Source organism: Numida meleagris, chromosome 1, assembly GCF_002078875.1.
Source record: "Numida meleagris isolate 19003 breed g44 Domestic line chromosome 1, NumMel1.0, whole genome shotgun sequence".
Taxonomy (NCBI): Eukaryota; Metazoa; Chordata; class Aves; order Galliformes; family Numididae; genus Numida; species Numida meleagris.
The window spans coordinates 20,362,939-20,380,936 of NC_034409.1; the positions used below are offsets into that span (position 1 = coordinate 20,362,939).

At 43.2% G+C, this 17,998-nt stretch overlaps 1 protein-coding gene across 4 annotated transcripts in view; it reads right to left on the reverse strand.

Moving 5' to 3' along the window:
• The window catches only part of LOC110392504 (mitogen-activated protein kinase 12-like), a 33,234-nt gene continuing 29,572 nt past the window's right edge, over positions 14,337 to 17,998 (reverse strand). For 3 of the 4 annotated variants that reach the window (XM_021384752.1, XM_021384753.1, XM_021384754.1), the window contains 2 exons: positions 17,652 to 17,825; positions 14,341 to 16,837 (listed from right to left, as the gene is read on the reverse strand). In XM_021384752.1, coding sequence (XP_021240427.1) covers positions 16,767 to 16,837; positions 17,652 to 17,825 — 245 coding nt within the window. In that variant the 3' untranslated portion in view covers positions 14,341 to 16,766. Of the gene's footprint in view, positions 16,838 to 17,651; positions 17,826 to 17,998 lie in introns of all 4 variants that reach the window. The other variant, XR_002434434.1, reaches the window with a different exon arrangement.

A 17,998-nucleotide genomic window follows, 5' to 3' on the forward strand; every position in this document is an offset into this window, starting at 1 on the left:
TTTTCTTTTTCTGTGCCTGTCTCAAAGTTTACGAGAAAACTTGATTTATCCTAAAACCCAAGTAAACTCTGCTGCTGTAAGTCATGAGGGGCTGTAAAGTATCATCTGATGGAGAAAAAGAGTAACAAGAGTATGTTTTGCTATCCCCTTGCAGGAGCACTTGACAGGCTCTGGTGGGAGCCAGATTGGGCTTGGTAGGCCTGGATACAGAAAAGAGAATTTCCAGAGCCAGCATGCTTCAGAGTGAGCATGGCTGCATATTTATAGCCATTGCATGTAAACTGAAGGTTTACATCCAAAATAGCTCTATGCAGCTACTGAGGTGGTCTATATCTGCTCATGAATAGCAGTGAGTGGGCTGCAACAGCAACCATGCAGACCTGGTCATGGATGGCTGCCATTTTGACAGTTGTGAGCTTTGCCTACATTGCCACCAAAGGGGCTCGCTCGGCCTTTCCCACCCACTGCATGCCTTACTAACAGCCTGGATAAGTGCCCTCGTGCTGGCTCATGATGTAAGAGACCTGACTTTGAGAGCTCCCTGTGGGCCACCAGTAATAGACAGAATAGACATAGGGGCAGTGAGAGACTGAGAGATGTTCTACTAACAGCTAATATCTCTCCTGACAAACAGTCTCCATAGGAACTGTCTTGAAAATAAGTAGTTGTGAACTCCAAGTCATGGTTTCCTACCAGGATTTCTCATGGGTTTTGTCATTCATGAGCCACCACAGAGCTGTACCTTAACGTTTCCTTTAGCCTGGGATACGTTACAAAGAAAGTCAGCTACCTTTGAATTCCTTTCTTTTGGTGAGTTGAGTTTCAGTGGTCATCATTTTATACACTGAGGACAATCATTTTCCTCTCTGTGAGTACAATGGTGTAGCTGGAGGCTGGTGGCTTTACCACTTTGGAAACATGACGCTCAGTGCATCACAGCGGGGTGTGGAAAGTCTGGCACAATGCTTCAGCTGGAGCCCAGGTGGGCCTGAGGGTGAGGGAGGGGAAGAGCCTCCATGATCTTAGCTGTTAGTGCAGAGTACCAGAAGAATGGCAATCCATCTGCTCTGCTTCTCTTTCTTCTTTTCTTCTTGTTTTGAAGTACCTGATCACCCAGGGAATAGCAAGACTTCATGTCTTTGTCAGAAGTTATGAAGCATAGTGATTCTAAATGCACTCAACAGCTGTAGAATTGTCAGTGGCTTTGAGAATAAATTACATATAAATGTCTTTGCTTGATACCTACGGCTGCATTTGTTTTAAGACTAGATGTGAAGCCAGGGCATTATCCATAATCGTAGAATGTCATTCTTGTTAGCTGTCTTCTGTCAGGAAAAACGATCATTTAGGGGCTCTTCTACCTCTGCTCTCTTCTGATAGTCACTAGGTTCAAGATGTTAGCTGGGCCAAATTGCCTAGCCTGTGCCATCTTCAGCCTCATTATTTACTGTGGAATTTGCCAGTTTGACACTTCTTTTCTCTACCCTCATAAGCCAGTTTTAAGTGAGGGAAAGATTTTGGCTGTGCTTATGTTTAGGCTTAATTATTTCGGTATTCCTCATGAACAGATGCTACCTTGATACTTGGTTTTACAGCAAGTCGTTATCGTTTGTCATTTTTAGCAAGGATCTTGTAGAACAGTTATTAAAAATGAGCATGAGAAGTAGATTGACATTGCTTGGAGAATGCTTGAAGCCCATCAGATGTGGGATGCCTGGCAGAAGCATGTGTTGCAGCATCCATGTTGCTGTGCCACGGATTCTCCTTTTTTGCAGATGCTCAGCTGTTCATTGATGTTGTGTGGAAAAAAAACCCCATCAGGTAAAAACATGCACATCTTGCTTCTGGGAATGCAGCAAACTGATTTCTTCTTGCCACACAAGCTAAACATTCAAATTACGTAACAGCTGAAAGATGTGGAATATTTCTGATTGTAGTGATATGTACATAAAGGTTGCTCGAATAAAGACTATATAAAATAATATATATATATATTCGTTTTGCAGACTGTCAAGAGAATTGCAGCATCTGCATGCATTCTGACTGGGCAGCACAAAACATAGGACTGAGGTTTAGAGAACCTTCCATCACAAGACTGGCCACCAGCTAATTCTCTCTGAAACGTTTGAAGAAAGCTGTGGGGTCAGTCCATTAGCCACGGGCTGTATTTATTGTTCCTGGATATGAGAAGTGGTCACCTGCTGATGGGCTCTGATAACAGGAATAGTTGCTGGAGACCCTTCCTACTGCTGTTTTGCCTTCCTTGACTGTTACCAGGGAGACAGACAGAGATTAACCCGGAGCCACTGCTCAGACCCTAATAGGAAATGGGACTGAATTTTTCTTCAAAGATACTGGGAGTTTGAGAGCAAGCTCACAGATCTGGGGATTTGGGGATTTCATCTAAACATTGGTTCAATATTCAGCTGGAATTTATTTGAAGTGTAACTGCAGATGCACAAGGTCTTAGACACAGACAAAAGCTTACAGCTATGCACCCAGCGTCCCAAAGGAGGCTTCAGAGAGGCAGCTGTCGCAGCGGTGGCAGCTTTGGTGGAACAATGTGCTTACCCTGTGGGGCAGCATTCATTTAATGTATGGTATCTACAAACAAGCAGAGGAAGAACCATGGTTGGTTTTTGAAAATGCCTCTTTAATTTACCCATCACAATGGCTATAGTGTTGCTTTAATTTTTAAGTAACAGAAATACCGTATTTCCTTATAAAGCTGTAATGCAGGTAGTTGAAGGCTCAGCCTTGGCACTCTGAGCTCTGCCCTTGTTACTGGAAATTGATTAATCCAGAGGAAAGTTTATTTTAATAGTGAAAGAGAAAGCTGATGCCTGGAGTGACCCAGATTTGGTTTCTGACCTCAAGCTTCCTGTTTAACCTGTAACTGCACTGCATTTTATCCATGCACACACAGTCCGGGGACAGCATTTCTGGGTGACAGTACAGGGGATGCAGGAGGATGAATGCATTTGAATAGGAAGTGTTGAGATACTGCAAGAGTCAGGAAAAGGGATGTAGATACAGGATTTACACAGAGTCCGGCATCACCTAAAGGCACAGGTGTGCTGAATGCTATACAAAACCTGAGTAAATAGCATTTCCAAAGTACACCAGATAAGCAGAGATGGAAATAGGGCACAGGGAGATCAGCTGGCAGGAAGGCTGTCTGAATTTAGGTTTTTACACCACTGATCATGTATTAGATGAGCACCTTCCACACAAAGCCAGCAGTGATAGCCACTTGTCTCTCTGTTTCTGAGCTAGAAAATCAAACTTCTCAAGGCTGGGTTTTTCATTGTTACTGGTTTGCTGGTTTGGCTAGCACTGCCTGTTTCTCTTTTTAGTTTTTATTTAACCTTACTGGGCTTCAGTGTAGTTTTGCTCTGATTTCTTTTTCTGGAAGAAATCTAAGAGAGTTTTACTTATTTCAGGCATAATCCCTGCTATGCAGAAAAGCTCCTGTTGGGTTCAGGCTTTATATTTGCAGTCACTTGGACGTCGACGTCAATTCTCTGTTTTCCTGTCACAGATCTGTATATCAGAGCCGTGTCCCATCTCAGGCGTTGTCTGTAACAGGCAGCTACAGAAAAAAAATCCAGTTCAAAAGGGGAGTGCAGTGCATCATTTCCAAACTCTGTGAGCTAGACAGTAAAAGCGGGCTCAAGAGTGTTTCCTAGGACCACGGGGGATCAGCTGTCCTCCCTACACGTAAACAGCAAGTACCTACCAACTATTTGTAGTCCATTGAGAAAGTAAACAGGGTCACCTTGTCTATCCCCAACACTTTCTTTGTCTGCGGCCTGTAGCCAACTACTGATTATCACGATAAGGCAGAAACACATTAAGTCTTGAAAATTATGTCTGGCTTCTGGCTGTTAGAAGAGATAGCTCTATCAGTTAAGCACGTAAAAGGCTGGGAGAGTGCTCAGCTGACTCCAGCAGGCCTGGAGCCGATCCCTTTTAACTCGCTTGACAGCTTTTTGCATCTCACTTCTCCCTATTCTGGCTACCTAGAGGAAAGGCTACCAGAATTTGACATTATACCATTAAATGGCTGGCCAAACCTACATCTCTTTGATGCCACTGGAGTCAGTAGACCTGAAGCATCTGTATAGGATTCGAATTTCAGCAGATGTGCTTCACTGAAGAAGCAGTCATGTAATATTTGTAAGGTTTCACAAATAAATAAATGTGCCTAAAATGTACAAGTTGAGACATTATGGGCAAATCTTCTCTAAGCAAAATTCCTTTTGGCATTAGCAAGATTTTTCTCCTTAAAAAAGGATGGCAGAATGTCATTTCTTTCCTCGGACTGAAAAATGTATTTGAATGCACTTAATCAAATCAAGTGTTCCCACTGCAAGTGGCTTGGGTGAATTGAGATGAACACACAGCCTTGTCAAGAAATAATCAAATGAATTTCAAATTATGGATTCTACCTGTTGGGCTCTTGGCAGCTTTTTGTTGTTGTGTTATTTTAAATTTGTCTCCAATACATGATTCATGTTATTAAGGGTGCAGATTTACATTTTAAATATTTAAAAAGAAAAAGTGTTTTCTAGATATATCTTCACCTTCATTGTTAATTTCCATGTCAAACTACTTTTGGAAAGACATTTTTTTTTTTAAAAGCATTTTCAAACAATTTTATTCAAATACACACATGTATACTAAACTTTGGGTGGCTTAATTAAGATAAATGGCTGTGTCCTAAACTCAAGTGTGCGCATAGCGCCTGTTTTCAAGAACTGCTTTGAGACACAGGGAAAAGAAGAGATGTTTGTAATTGTGGTAATTTCAAACTACTGTGACTGCTCCACAAATGAGTGTGCCCACACATAGGCACTTAGTATGTAAATTTTACCGGACTGTTCTGCAAATACTTGATTGGAATAGTAAATTCTATTTTGCCACTTGAGCTCTGTAGCAGGATGGGTAAGGGATACTTGCTGAAGGACTGAATGTTCCATACTTATTTTCAGTCTCTCCATTTTAGATACTCTCTTGCAGACACCTTCCGGAATCCTTTTAATGCCCCTCCTTACCCTGACAGAAGGACACATCTGTTATTACATCTGCCACTAATCTACTTTTCTCCCTTATTTCATGTGTAACTCTCAAGGAACTCAAAACATTTCTCAGGCTGGTGGAGGAAGATCTGGTCAGATTGTCCAGGCAAACTCAACACACTCAAATCCATGGGTCCTGATGGGATGTGCCCACAAATGCTGAGGGAGCTGGCAGAAGTGTTGGCCAAGCTGCTCTCTATCATCTTTCAAAGATCATGGAGAACGGGAGAGGTGCCTGAGGACTGGAGAAAAGACAGTGTCAGTCCAGTCTTCAATAATGGTCAAGGTGGTGATCATACCCCTCTACTCTGCCCTGGTGGGGCCACATCTGAAGTACTGTGTCCTGTTCTGGGCCCCTCCATTAAAGAAACACAGGAACTTCTAGAAAGAGTCCAACAGAGGGCCCCAAAGATGATAAAGGACCTGGAGCAACTCCCTTGTGAGGAAAGGCTGAGACACTTGGGACTGCTCAGCCTGGAGAAGACAGAGGGAATACCTTCTCAATTTTTATAAATATCTAAAACATGAGCATCAAGTGAATGGGGCCAGGCTCTTTTAGACGGCGCCCAGCAACAGGATTAGGGGCAACAGACACAAACTGGGACACAGGAAGTACCATACAAGCACAAGGAAAAGCTTCTTTACTACAAGGATGACAGAGTACTGGAACAAGCTTCCCAGGAGGGTCGTGGAGTCATCTTCTCTGGCAATATTTAACACTCACCTGGGCACTTGCCTATGCAACCTACTGTAGAAAACCTGCTCCCCCACTAAGGGTGCGTTAGACTAGATAATCTCCAGAGGTCCTTCAAAACCCTACAATCTTGTGATTCTGTTTCAGTTACCTGCATCCCAGTATCCCATTTTGATTAAAACCTGTATCCAAACCAGACCTCTGCATACCAAGTGAAGAGCAGCAGGGCGGTAACATCCATAGCTCAAGTGAGACACAGGACCCCTTTATGCAAAACTCTGCCACAGTGTGAGCTGATTCCAGACATTGCATCCAACCCTCTGAAGAATACTTTGCTGGTTTTCTTCTTAATTTCTGTAGTTTAGAGTAGACTGCCTTCCTACCTAAGTGAGGCAGAGGTGTTTACTGGTTTGAGATGCAGCTCCACAGCATCCTGACCCTGACAGCTGATCTCTGACCCTGCACTAAGCCACTAAGCCATTTCAGCTGAGCTGGGAAATTCTCTCTCTTCCTTTTTTTTTTTTTTGGTATTATTTGCCAGCTTAGTGAAGAGAAGCAGCTCTGAATGCTGAGCTCTGAGGAGCACCAGCTGGCAGGTAAGAGAGAGAGAATACCTCCTCAGCCATTGGGTGGACCTCCATGGGCAGCTGTAGAAACACAGCCTGAGACATCAAATGGGATAATGGCTTGACAGACACTACTTTTTTAACCAAACCCTTATAGTTCTCCCTATGTTGTCACACAGGGATGGGATGGCTAGATAGATAATAGTCTTCTTGTTCATCTGGTAAGACATCTGTTAGGACAGTCATGTAAAAGTAAGTAGATCTTGCATCTCATACAGTTACTATATTTTTATATTTATATCCTAACAGCATTTACATAGTGCCTTCTGATAACACTGTGTAATTAAATAGCAACAGACCCCTTCTCAAAATCTCCCAAACCTCAGCAATTGCTCCTTCAGAAGGTGTTTGTATTGCTGTAGCAATTCCCTCAATGTGCTTCAGAGTCAACTCAGCTTCTTCATCCCTACTGATCCTATTTGTTGGGCAGCCCTATCTGTGTTCCTGAGAGACTTCAAGTTCTCTGAAGGGGAGAGAATTAAGAAAAAAAAATTAATCATCTTCAAATAGAAAGCATAGATATACTATGCTTTAGAAAAAGAGAGAAGAAAATAATCTTTCTCTTTCCTTGGGCTTTTTGTCCTCCAGAAAGTTCAGAGGGCAGTAGGGGCAGGTTCCTTCCTTTATACCAAGGCTTGTGTCACACACGCAGCCGCTGCTGAGATCAAAGACATGTGGTTTCTATTACCCTATCTCAAAGAGAAGTTCACTGATAAAGAAGTCTCCACCCTAATGATTAAACCCTATTTGGATTTGAATACCTGAGTGCAGGCCTTCAGCCGGCAGGCCAGGATTAGGAGGCCGGTGACTCCAGTGCCCATTTGCTAATCAGGCTGCAGACCACCTTCGCCTGTCTGTGCAATGTTATGTCATTTGGCTTTCACAGCCATTCACTCATCCCAGGGCCTTCTTTTTCTTCTAGGGCTGCTACTGGGAAATGAAACCAAGGTTAATCCATCCTAAATATCTACAGAAGAACTGAGCAAATAAATAAGGAAAGATTATAGGGCAACCATTTATTAACAGCTCAAAATTAATCAGTGCCAGAAATGATCTTGAAATCTGTAGTTTACTTAGGATTAGTTTATGAAGCTGAATAATGAACATCTGAACCAAAGAAATAATTAAACTGAAGGCTAATCAGGAGAGGCTGATTTATCTATTTATTTATTTATTCATGTTTTCTTGTTTTAGCTGCCATTTTCATTCAGTAAATAACATTAAGGGCTTCATGCTGGTCGCAGTGACCAAAGATTGATAACTGTACCCACAGGAGGCTCTTTTCATTAGGGAAACCATAGAGGAGTAAATAGTTTAGAGGGAAAGGTATTTTGAAATTAGAGTGAAGATCACCCAGAGACAAAAGATTTGTGATTGAGGCTCTATTTTCAGACCTCAAAGGGAGCATGTTCGTCTGACAGCTCCTTTAGTTTTTTTCACCAGTTATGTCTGTCTGGTAAAAGATACCACCGCTCCCCAGAAGCCCTCTGTCGTTATATCTGCATCTCTGCTACAACGTTACTACTGCTAAATACACCAAGGGAGAAGGACCTCTTTGACTGATGAGAAAGAAAACTGTTTTTAGAAAGTGCATCTAGAAAACATGAATGCTCAGTTATGTGGGTAAATGTTCTGCAATTTTTTTAAATAAAATTGTGTCAGATTTTGCCATCCTTACTTACACTGGGTAGGATTTTTCTTCCTGACATTCCATGGAAATGGAATAGAAGCGCTCAATTTACAGAATCACAGAATGGCTGACGTTTGCAGGGCCCTCTGGGCCCACCTGGCCCAACCCCTGCTCCAGCAGGGATGCCCAGAGCAGGGTGCCCAGGCCCATGTCCAGGCAGCTTCTGGAGATCTCCTTGGGAGAGACTCCACAGCCTCTGGGCAGCCTGTGCCAGTGCTCCATCACCTGCATAGCACAGAACTGCCGCCTGATGTTCAGACAGCATCTCCTGTGCTCTAGTTTGTGCCCACTGCCTCTTGTCCTGGCACTGGGCATCACTGAGAAGAGCCTAGCTCTGTCCTCCTCTTTCTTCATTGATAGGCTGATCTTGTACCCAGGGAAGACAATGACAGATCCATAATCCATAATTAAATCCTTAAAGACAAGATTCTGCCCATTTTGCTTATGCTGAGTGCTGCAATACATCCTGCTGATTTCAGTGCAGTTCTAATGGTATATCTCCATGTCAGCAAGATTGTCAAAGGTGGCCAACATAAACAGGCCACCCATTCAACTTTTTGGTGAATTATCTTTCAGGATGATATATAAAAATGTTTTGTTTGGGAATCTGCTATGAAAAAAAAGACTTGGGATGGAAGGGCCTTTACCCCGACGTGTAGCAGGCTGCGGAATACATCCTCATTGAAAGACCTGGCTCCTGCAGGTGTGTGTGCATGGCTTTGGATGACACCTCTTGCCTGGGTGAGCCCAGCAACCCTGTGCTTTCTGGAGCCCTTGCTCAGCAGCCTCTCCCACAGTCAGGGGAGAAGCCAGTCTGGGTTTGTGTCCACACACCCATACCACATTTGCTCAGCAATTTCATTTGAATTACTTGGAAAGAACACTGTTTGAGCTGATGAAACTTGCACTGAGAAAATGAGGGAAAATACTGATTCACCTCCTGCCCTCTTTCAGCTTTCCATTTTTCTCCTTCCCAAGACTAAATATCCAAGAGGAATAGCACATTCTGGTTCAGACTCTATAACCAGTCTTACTGATGTGCCTTTTTTTTTTAAGGCCTAACATTCCTGGACAAGATAAAAGATTTAATCTTTATACCTACTAATTGATCACAAAGCATGTCTGGGCAGCAGAGCATGTCCCATGACCATAACAGAAAAGACTTATATCAACAGTCAGGCACCATCAGGCACCCTCTGGTATGACTTGGGCACACTCTGGGTCGCAGCGATGCTGCCTGCTGCTCAGGGCAGCTCAGCTCCCCGGCATTTTCTCACGGGAGGCTTTGCTTATCCCATTGCTATGACTGGAGGTTACAGCGCAAAGTGAATTTTCCATTTACACAAATAATTTATATCTCAGAGTACTCAGCGAATGCTGCCAAACACTAGTTATGCAAAGCAATTCAAAAGCTGGAAGACATACAGCAAGTTCATAATAATCGTATCAAATCCTGGCGATCGTGACCACTAATCCCCTCATAATACACAAAAGGCCATGAAATCAAGGCAATTGAAAAACCAAGGAAAAGTAGTTAATATTCTGGTTTAGAGCCTTGAAATGGCAATATTGAATAGCTATAGCAGTTATAATTACAGTGAGCTTTGTTTGTAGAGAGAATCCCACTCATTTTGCTCCAGAATGAGACTCCAAACATTCACTTGTTTACATACGGCCGTAGTTTCACACCTGTTCCCATAATTCAGCAGCCTGAACTTAAAGCCTTAACCGAGTGTTTTGATTTAGAAGCCATAAAGGGAGTCACACTTAAAGCTTGTAACATGACATGGGATGGAAGTTTGTATCCCTGTCCTCTTATTCTGCTGGCATGCAACTTGATCTCAAAATCCACTATATTCTATCTCCTGTGGTTTAACCTGGTAAGTCGGGTTGTTTAGTTAGGATTTTATTCAGTAATGCCTTTCAAAAAATTGTCCTGTGTAGTCTTCTCTTTGTTTAAATGGAATTAAATTGTCAGGACACTGGGCTTGGTCCTGATCCTGTTAATAGCAAATGAGAGGCTTACAGTGACTTCCCACAGATTTCCCAAGTGGCAGGGAAAATACCTATTATTTTCTTTTACATTTTATTATCTGCAGTATTTATTATTTAGCAATAAAATAACAATATTTAAGAGTTATTGTTATTTTACGCTACAGTTTACTCTGGAGCACTGCATTCAGGTCGACCCTAACGTAATGGAAACCCCCAAGTCTAGGCTAGAGCATACCAGGAGCTGCCCCAGGCCTGAGGCACTTCTGTGGGGACAGGCCAGGCTGGGGCTGGTCCCCAGGGTCCCTGTTATGAGTGGTTGCCCCTGGAGGTGCCATTCTGAGCTGGCCCCAGGCCCCAGCAACCAAACCTCTGGCAGCGGAGATGCTCTCAGGCCCTTACAGCCGCCTCACCATTACACGTTCTGAGCAATCCATGAACAACTGCTTCACACAGACTATGCTGTTATTACTTCATGGCAAGAGGACAACAGTACAAATAGATGAAAGTCTTAAGCATCCATCCGTTTGGGGTGAACTCAATTTTCCAGGTACTATCAGCTCTGTCTCTCTGACTGGGCTAGTACCTTAACCGCGCCTGGAGCAGCTCGCTGGATCTGCAGCTGGCTGGCAGGAAGCTGCCTGACTCCGTGCTGTTAAAACCTTTCAGCCTCCAAAGCCAGCAGGCTGCCCTGCACTGCTGGCCAGGAGTACCCCCTGGCCCCGCCAGCTCCTCAGCTGTGCCTGCGGAGTTGTGGGAAGGCTGCGTACGGCCTGGGCCCAAGCTGTGCTGGTCATTCAGCAGCATCAAGTGCTGAAGCGCAGCACCTAGAGGCGCTCCCAGCTCTGGTGGTTTTGTTAGCGCAGAGCCCACGTGTCCAGCGCACGGAGCATGGAGTGCTTGCAGCTGCATCAGAGCTGAGCTCTGCAGCTGGGACACGAGGAACAGCTGAGGTGGCTTTGGCAGAGGAAAGGGGGGAATCCGATCCCGTAGGGATGATTTTGGGTGTCACAGCTGTTTTCCACATCCTGCGTGCTGCCTCATCTTCCAGCGCACCCATTGCCTGCTGTGAGAGCTGCGCCAGGAGCAACTGCCTTTGTCAGTAAACACATCCTAGTATGTTCCTAGAGAAAATTTAGCTATTGCCCTCTTCAGTGAGTGGTGCCATACGAGGAAAAATGGCAAAAAGCCTGTATGAGAAAGCACATCAACAGGATCACCTAAGTCAACTATATTAATGGTAGTAAAGATACGGAATGATTGAGACTTTGGGGATCATGATGAAGCCCCAAGATGATTGCCTAAATTTTTGTCTGGAATTCCAGAACTAAAAACTCCAGCGAACACATTGACTGGAGATGCATTACATTTACTGTAAGCATTTAAGTGTAATCAAATATTTGCTTGATTTTATCATCTCGTTCTAGCAGTTTTTCATTCCAGATACATTCCTGTGCGATGCTGTCCAGTGAGGTCCGTGCAGTGCTGTCTCTCATCAATATGCAAACCTATTCTTACAGAAGCGCCCTGCTTCGGGACTAGCAGACATTTTGTGTACTTCCTCTGTATGGAAGTTTTACACTATGATACTTTCCTGCATTAAATACAAAGTCTCCTCAGGGTTCCTTAAGAGTTCATACTCTCATTGGAAATACTTGGTTACTCTGGCCACAGCGCAGGATTCCTTCTGAGCAGCAATTTTGATTCCTTCTGAGCAGCAATTTTGATTCCTTAGGACTGAACTTTAGTCTATGATGTACCCTACATCTTGAGAGAGGGAGGTTGCTTTACTGAAAACCTTAGTTCTTGTTTCTCTGATTTGACTTGTCACTCTATTTTCTCTCCTTACAGCAGCACACTATTGTGTATATTAAAATAAATAAAATTCAAACTTGACTCAAACGCCCAAATGCCAGGAGCTTTCTAGGAGCAGCAGAGCGGTCGGACAGACGCCAAGCAGTGCTGCTAGGAGGCAACAGCTCTGTTATGTACAAACGGGCCTTTAAAATGCCAGAACAATGCTGCCTTGACCGAGGCCCCTGGTAGACAGAGTGCCCATGGATTCCTCCCTGCTGCATACTGATGAAAAAGAGTACGTGAACTAAAAAACTAGCATGGAAATACAGCAAAGTAAAGCATAAGGGAAACCAGCTTGCAGAGCACAATAGCGGGAGATAAAAATAAGTCCCTAAATTACTTTCCTTGTCCCCATTTACCTCCATGCAGAGGGCTGCTGTTCCTGGTAGCTACAAAGCATGCATCATTCCTGTGCCTGAGAGCTGCATGTGGCAGTTTCAAGATCATTATGCTACTATCCCTGGTAACCGCAAATGAACAGTCACAAGAGCTGTGCACGAGAGCTGCTGCTCATTAACTAGTAGTCTGCGAAGCTTCAAAGGATGTCTATATGATGGAAGTCCTCCTTTCTTGACATTTCCCCAAATCAACCTCCTGAATTTGTAAAAATACCAAGGAGGAGACTTTAGGTGCTGTGTAGTCCATGAAACTGCTTCTGGTACTACTTGGCTTACACAAGCAGTTGCCCTACAGTGCATCCAAGAGATGGAAAATCAGTCAGAAAACAGCCCGGATGAACCCCTGATCTTTCCCTGGTACCTGCACAGAGCAGGTAAAGCCCTACGGGAAGATTTCATGCCAAGATCCAGTGAACGACAGCATCCAACATGGCTTATTCTGTATGATCTTAGCTAAGCAGAACAGAATCACAGAATCACAGGGGCTGGAAGGGACCTCTGGAGATCATCTAGTTCAATCACACTACTAATGCAGGTTTGCTACAGGAGGTTGCACAGGAAAGCATCCAGGTAGTTTTTGAATATCTCCAGAGAAGGAGACTTGTTCCCGTGCTCTGTAACTCTCAAAGTAAAGATGTTCTTTCTCATGTTCCATATGGAAGTTCTTGTGTACCAGTTTTTGCCTATTGCCTCTTGTTCTGTCACTGGACACCACTGAAAAGAGCTTGGCTGCCCTCGACACCCACTCTTTAGATATTTATAAGCATTAATAAGATCCTTTCTCAGTGTTCTCCAGGCTGAACAGTCCCAGGTGTCCCAGCCTTTCCTCATACAGGAGATGCTCTAGGCCTCTAATCATCCTTGGGGCCCTCCACTGGAGTCTCTCTAGAAGTTCCTGTCTTTCTTTAATGGAGGAGCCCAGAACTGGACACAGCATGCCACATGCGGCTTTGCCAGGGCAGAGTAGAGGATGACCTCCCTTGAGGCCACCTGCTGGCCACCCTTTTCAATGTGCTCCAGGATACCAAGGACCTTCCTGGGCACAAGAGCACACTGCTGGCTCATGGCCAACCTGCTGGCCACCAGGACACCCAGGTCCTTCTCCACAGAGCTCCTTTAGAGCACGTCAGCCCCTAACCTGTACAGATGCACGTGGTTATTCCTCCCATGCTTAGGACTCTACACCTGCCCTCATTGAACCTCCTAAGGCTCCCCTCAGCCTAACTCTCCAGCCTGTCCGGTCTTGCTGAATGGCAGCACAGCCTTCTGGTGTGTCTGCCACTCCTCCCAGCTTTGGATCATCAGAAGGATCTGCTATTTGTATTTGAACAGCAGAACAGAAAGCAGAAAGATAAAAGAACCCACCCAGATCCTTTGCTTGGTAGTTTCAAATTAAAATAAAGTGGATCTTCTGAACACATTTTACAAGACACATAACACTCATTTTAGTGCTACCTGTAACAAAAGAAAAAATAAGGATGAAGTGAAACGGTGAGCTATATCTACCCACAGCACCATCTGATCAAAATTCAACATGAACAACGTCTTCAGTGCCACGGACATGTAATGGGATGACCTTCATCTAAAGGAGCCAGGAGGAACAGAGGTTTTCAAGGTGAAGGTCCCGTATCCAGCTTGAAGTTCTATATGCGTGATGACCATCAGTCTGACTTAGACTTTTAAAATCAAGCTGTGGAACAAATTCTAGTTAAGCATGCAAATCCCATGCTTCAGAACAAAGCAGGGATGTCTGCTAAAAACAGATGCTCTAGGAAATAATTAGGTGGCAGCAGTACAATCAAGTCAGCTCTGTGGCTGACTCAGCCTGGAAAATGGTGTTGTGGTCTGACTGACTTCCAAACTAAGCTACATCAGCAGCTCGTATTACATGAAATGTACCTACAGATTAGGTTTCATATGGTTCCCTTGCACTGAAAATACTACTTTCAGTACTGATTATACATTTGGGAATACGTATGGGGAAAACGACACCATTACTGCATAAAAAACCCCAAAACCCAACCTTTATTTTTCACAATACATTTCAAGTACATGCAGAACATATTTACATTTGTCTTTAAGGCAAACAGAAATTGGGTTCTTATTCCTGAGTTGCTAAGCACCAGTAGAAACAGCAAATAAAATCCTGGGAAATGTTGCTCGCTTTCAAACAGCAGCTGCCTCCCATGCAAAATATTTCTGCTTTCACCTCACATTTCTTTTAACGAGCTCCTCATACTAAAAATTCCTATTGCTTTTTTGAGCAGTTTCATCAGATTCCAATCTCTTCACAGAAACATCATGCCAAGACGCAACAAACTTTTCATGTTTGTTATTTACCTTCTGTAGTGTTTACTGACTAGGCGGCGCAGCAGCTCTTCTGTCTCTTCTGGCACACGCATCGAGCTCTGTTCTTCAGTTACTTCAAGAGTTCTGTGATCCCCAAACAGACAGAAAAAACAAATGCCATCTCCTTATGTCTCCAGAAGCCTGTGGCTTCTATAGTACTACAAGAGGCAAGTTCACCTCAGCCACTCGACATCTGCAACAAGCTAGGCTATCAAAACCCACCATCTTCAATAGGCACTTTTCTCCCATGACTTTTAAGAGGACGATAGGGCACGACCCTAAAAAACAGTAAGTGAAAAATAAAGTTCCTATTGCACATGAAAGTGTAGTCCAAGCAGGAAGTCAATAGTGCAAAATGGGGAAAGCGTGCCTTCCTCAGTGACCTCTACAGTGGAAGAATGTTTTGCTTCAAATTACATTCCCTGCTTTGTTTCATGCATTCCTGAAACTACACTTTTTAATGTCTTGTCAAATACATCAACAATTCTAGGTTTCTGTTACCATTTGCTCTCTAGGTCTCCACTAATCAATGCCCATCATGAGTAATTTTTAAACAAATGGTACTATTTACAGGTGTTTAAGTAAAACATTCACTGAAAGAAACAGAACAACTGTGCCTTGATTAAATGTCTGCTTTAAACTGGTTATGAAAGCAAAAAAAAAGAACAACAGCCCACCAACCACACCTAATTTCTTAATTCTTTTTCAGTTATTACCTGCTAATACCAAATGTCTTCCTTCACAACCACTGCGCTTAGTGGCAACAAACTACAGCAGATTGCTTTGGGAAACAGTCAATTTTAAAAAGGACCTCTAACAAAGAGAAGTGATTTCAGAAGGAAATTCTTCACCAAAGATTTGCCAATTTCTTTTTCCTACCTCTGAGAGGTTACTATGAACTATGCACCTGGGAAAACGCAATGAATGAACCCAGACAGTAAGAGAAGCTCATAAAGCATCTGACATCCCATTGTAGCTCATCAGGAATCTGACTCCTTCTGGTAAGACACCTCCCAGCAGAAGGTTGGAAGGTTCCCCCCAAAGTGAGATGACTCCAGAAGGCTCCAAAAAAGAATGGCTGTGATTCTGCACCTGGCGACACGCCTGTACAAGAGCCTGCTGCAGGCAGCATGTATTTATCCTCACTTAATTTTCTATAACGTCACCTGCATGCAGCTGTATTTCTAAGATCAGCACTGCTGGTTACCTAGTCAGTACATCCTCTGAAAAGATGGATATTTTCAATGATTATTTCAGAAAGAAGATGCTAGAAAGCTTATAGAGTTTGAGAAAGTCTTTAAAAAAGTTTCTCCCTGGAAATCCCTGCTCTGTTATACAAAGAGGCTGCACTGCATTGAGATAAAAATATTGTGACTCTTGAAAGTGATTGTTTACCTAATGGCTGCTCACCTAATGCACTTGGGAAATCTCATCCTACTACACTGGTCACTTAAAAATCTCTAGGACACTGACACTTGCCTGTTTCTTGCCTCTTGCATAAGTTTTTCAGACCTGGATGGAGCTCAGGATCTTCTGCTTTCACAAAGGACAAAAGAAATGCATCCATTCAGGCTGTGTCTCTGCTCCTCACTAGCTGAGGTCACAGAAGCGGATCAGCCTCCCCAGATATCTCATCAAGGTAAAATATTCCAGAGAAAGTTCCATTGATACCTCTCACATTCAAGATAGTTCAATAGCTCTGGAGAGCAGAGAGCAGACACTGCATATCATTGACATACTCTGTGTCTCAGCTTGTTCACAGTGGTAACTTGTACTCTCATGTGATTTCTGATTTGAAGAATTGGTCCCACCTGCTCTTTCCAGAGTTATCAGAGACTGAATCCTTTTGTGCGGAGGGGAGAAACTGTGGGCAGAAATCAGCTTCTGGACAGTTCTGAGGGGCTGCTCCCAGAGGCATCGCATTTCCACATGCACAGTAAAAGACACTGCTCTTTCTTACAGTGCAGATGAAATAGATTACATCCAGTTTATTTATAAAAGTTTTATACACCTGAAATATTACAAACATTTACAACTTTCCTGCTTTCTTCTGAGTTCTGAAAAGACCAAGTCATACAATTACACTGCTGTCTCCTTTGACTCTGATGTTTGTGGTGGCTTGAAGTTCAGTATCTCTTTATATGTAATACCTGGGGAAAAAACAAAACCAAAAACAAAACAACAGAATAAACAGTGTTACTGGTCTGGTCAGAAAAGGAGCTGCAGACATAAGCCAGGTGCAATCCCCAGCGTGGTTAGGCTCTTGTCAAGGCGAGGAAGACAGAGACCTCTTCAGGCGAAAAACAAGAGAAAGAGTACAAAAAGTAAGAGAATCAGAGATCGTTTTACCACTGTTTTGCCACTTCAGATTTGAAGAAGTAACCCAATACTAAAATGTTGTAGGTGTTTTCAAAGGTGTGTAAGCATTGACATTATAGTACAGAGGGAAATATGCCCACAAAATGCTCCTAAGTACAGCAGAATTACAAGTCTAGACCTCATTTAAGAGTCAAAATACAAAACTCTGAAGTAAGACAGAAACCAGATTCAGACTTTAATTTCTTCTGAGAGAGACAGGCTTTCTCAGGAAAAGAAAACATATCTAACTGAAAATTAAGGCCAGCAATAGCTTTAAGGCCTATACAGCCAACAGCTAAGGAATCTGTTGCCCTGTCCTATCCACTGTAACAAACACATTTCTTTCTTACATTGCAGGAGATAAGAAGAAAGATGTATGGAAAAGACAGGAGCCACTGTTAAGAGGAAGAGAAGAAAACCTTTGGAGATATTTTCAGGAGGATTTGATAAAAGGAACACTGACCAACAGCGTTTCTCTATTTTACTGCTGTCTGCTTATTCTTTTCCATTAAAAGCAGTGACAGTCATCAGCAAAGGAGAATATTTTTATTTTGGGATGGCCTTTCTAACTGGCCATTTTTGAAAACATCACAAAACTAAACTCACGCTTCCACTCATCCAGAGGTAGATCCATGTTATCAAATGTATCATCGTATTTCTCAGCTACAATTTCTTCCTCAGGATCGTGAATTGGTTCAAAGTAAGGATGCATCAAAGCCTCGGCTGCTGTGACTCGCTCCTCCGCATCCAGCACCAGCATGTTCTCCAAAAGGTTTACAGCTATCGAACAGAAAATAAACATTGCATTAAAATCCAGCTTGTACAAAGTAATGTTGCACTGAGGATGCTTTAAAGATCTACAGAGATTTACAAAGCAGAATCACTGGGTGTTCATTCTACAGCCAGTGGGGCCTATCTGCACAACAAAATAGAGTGCTGTGAACAAGCTGGGA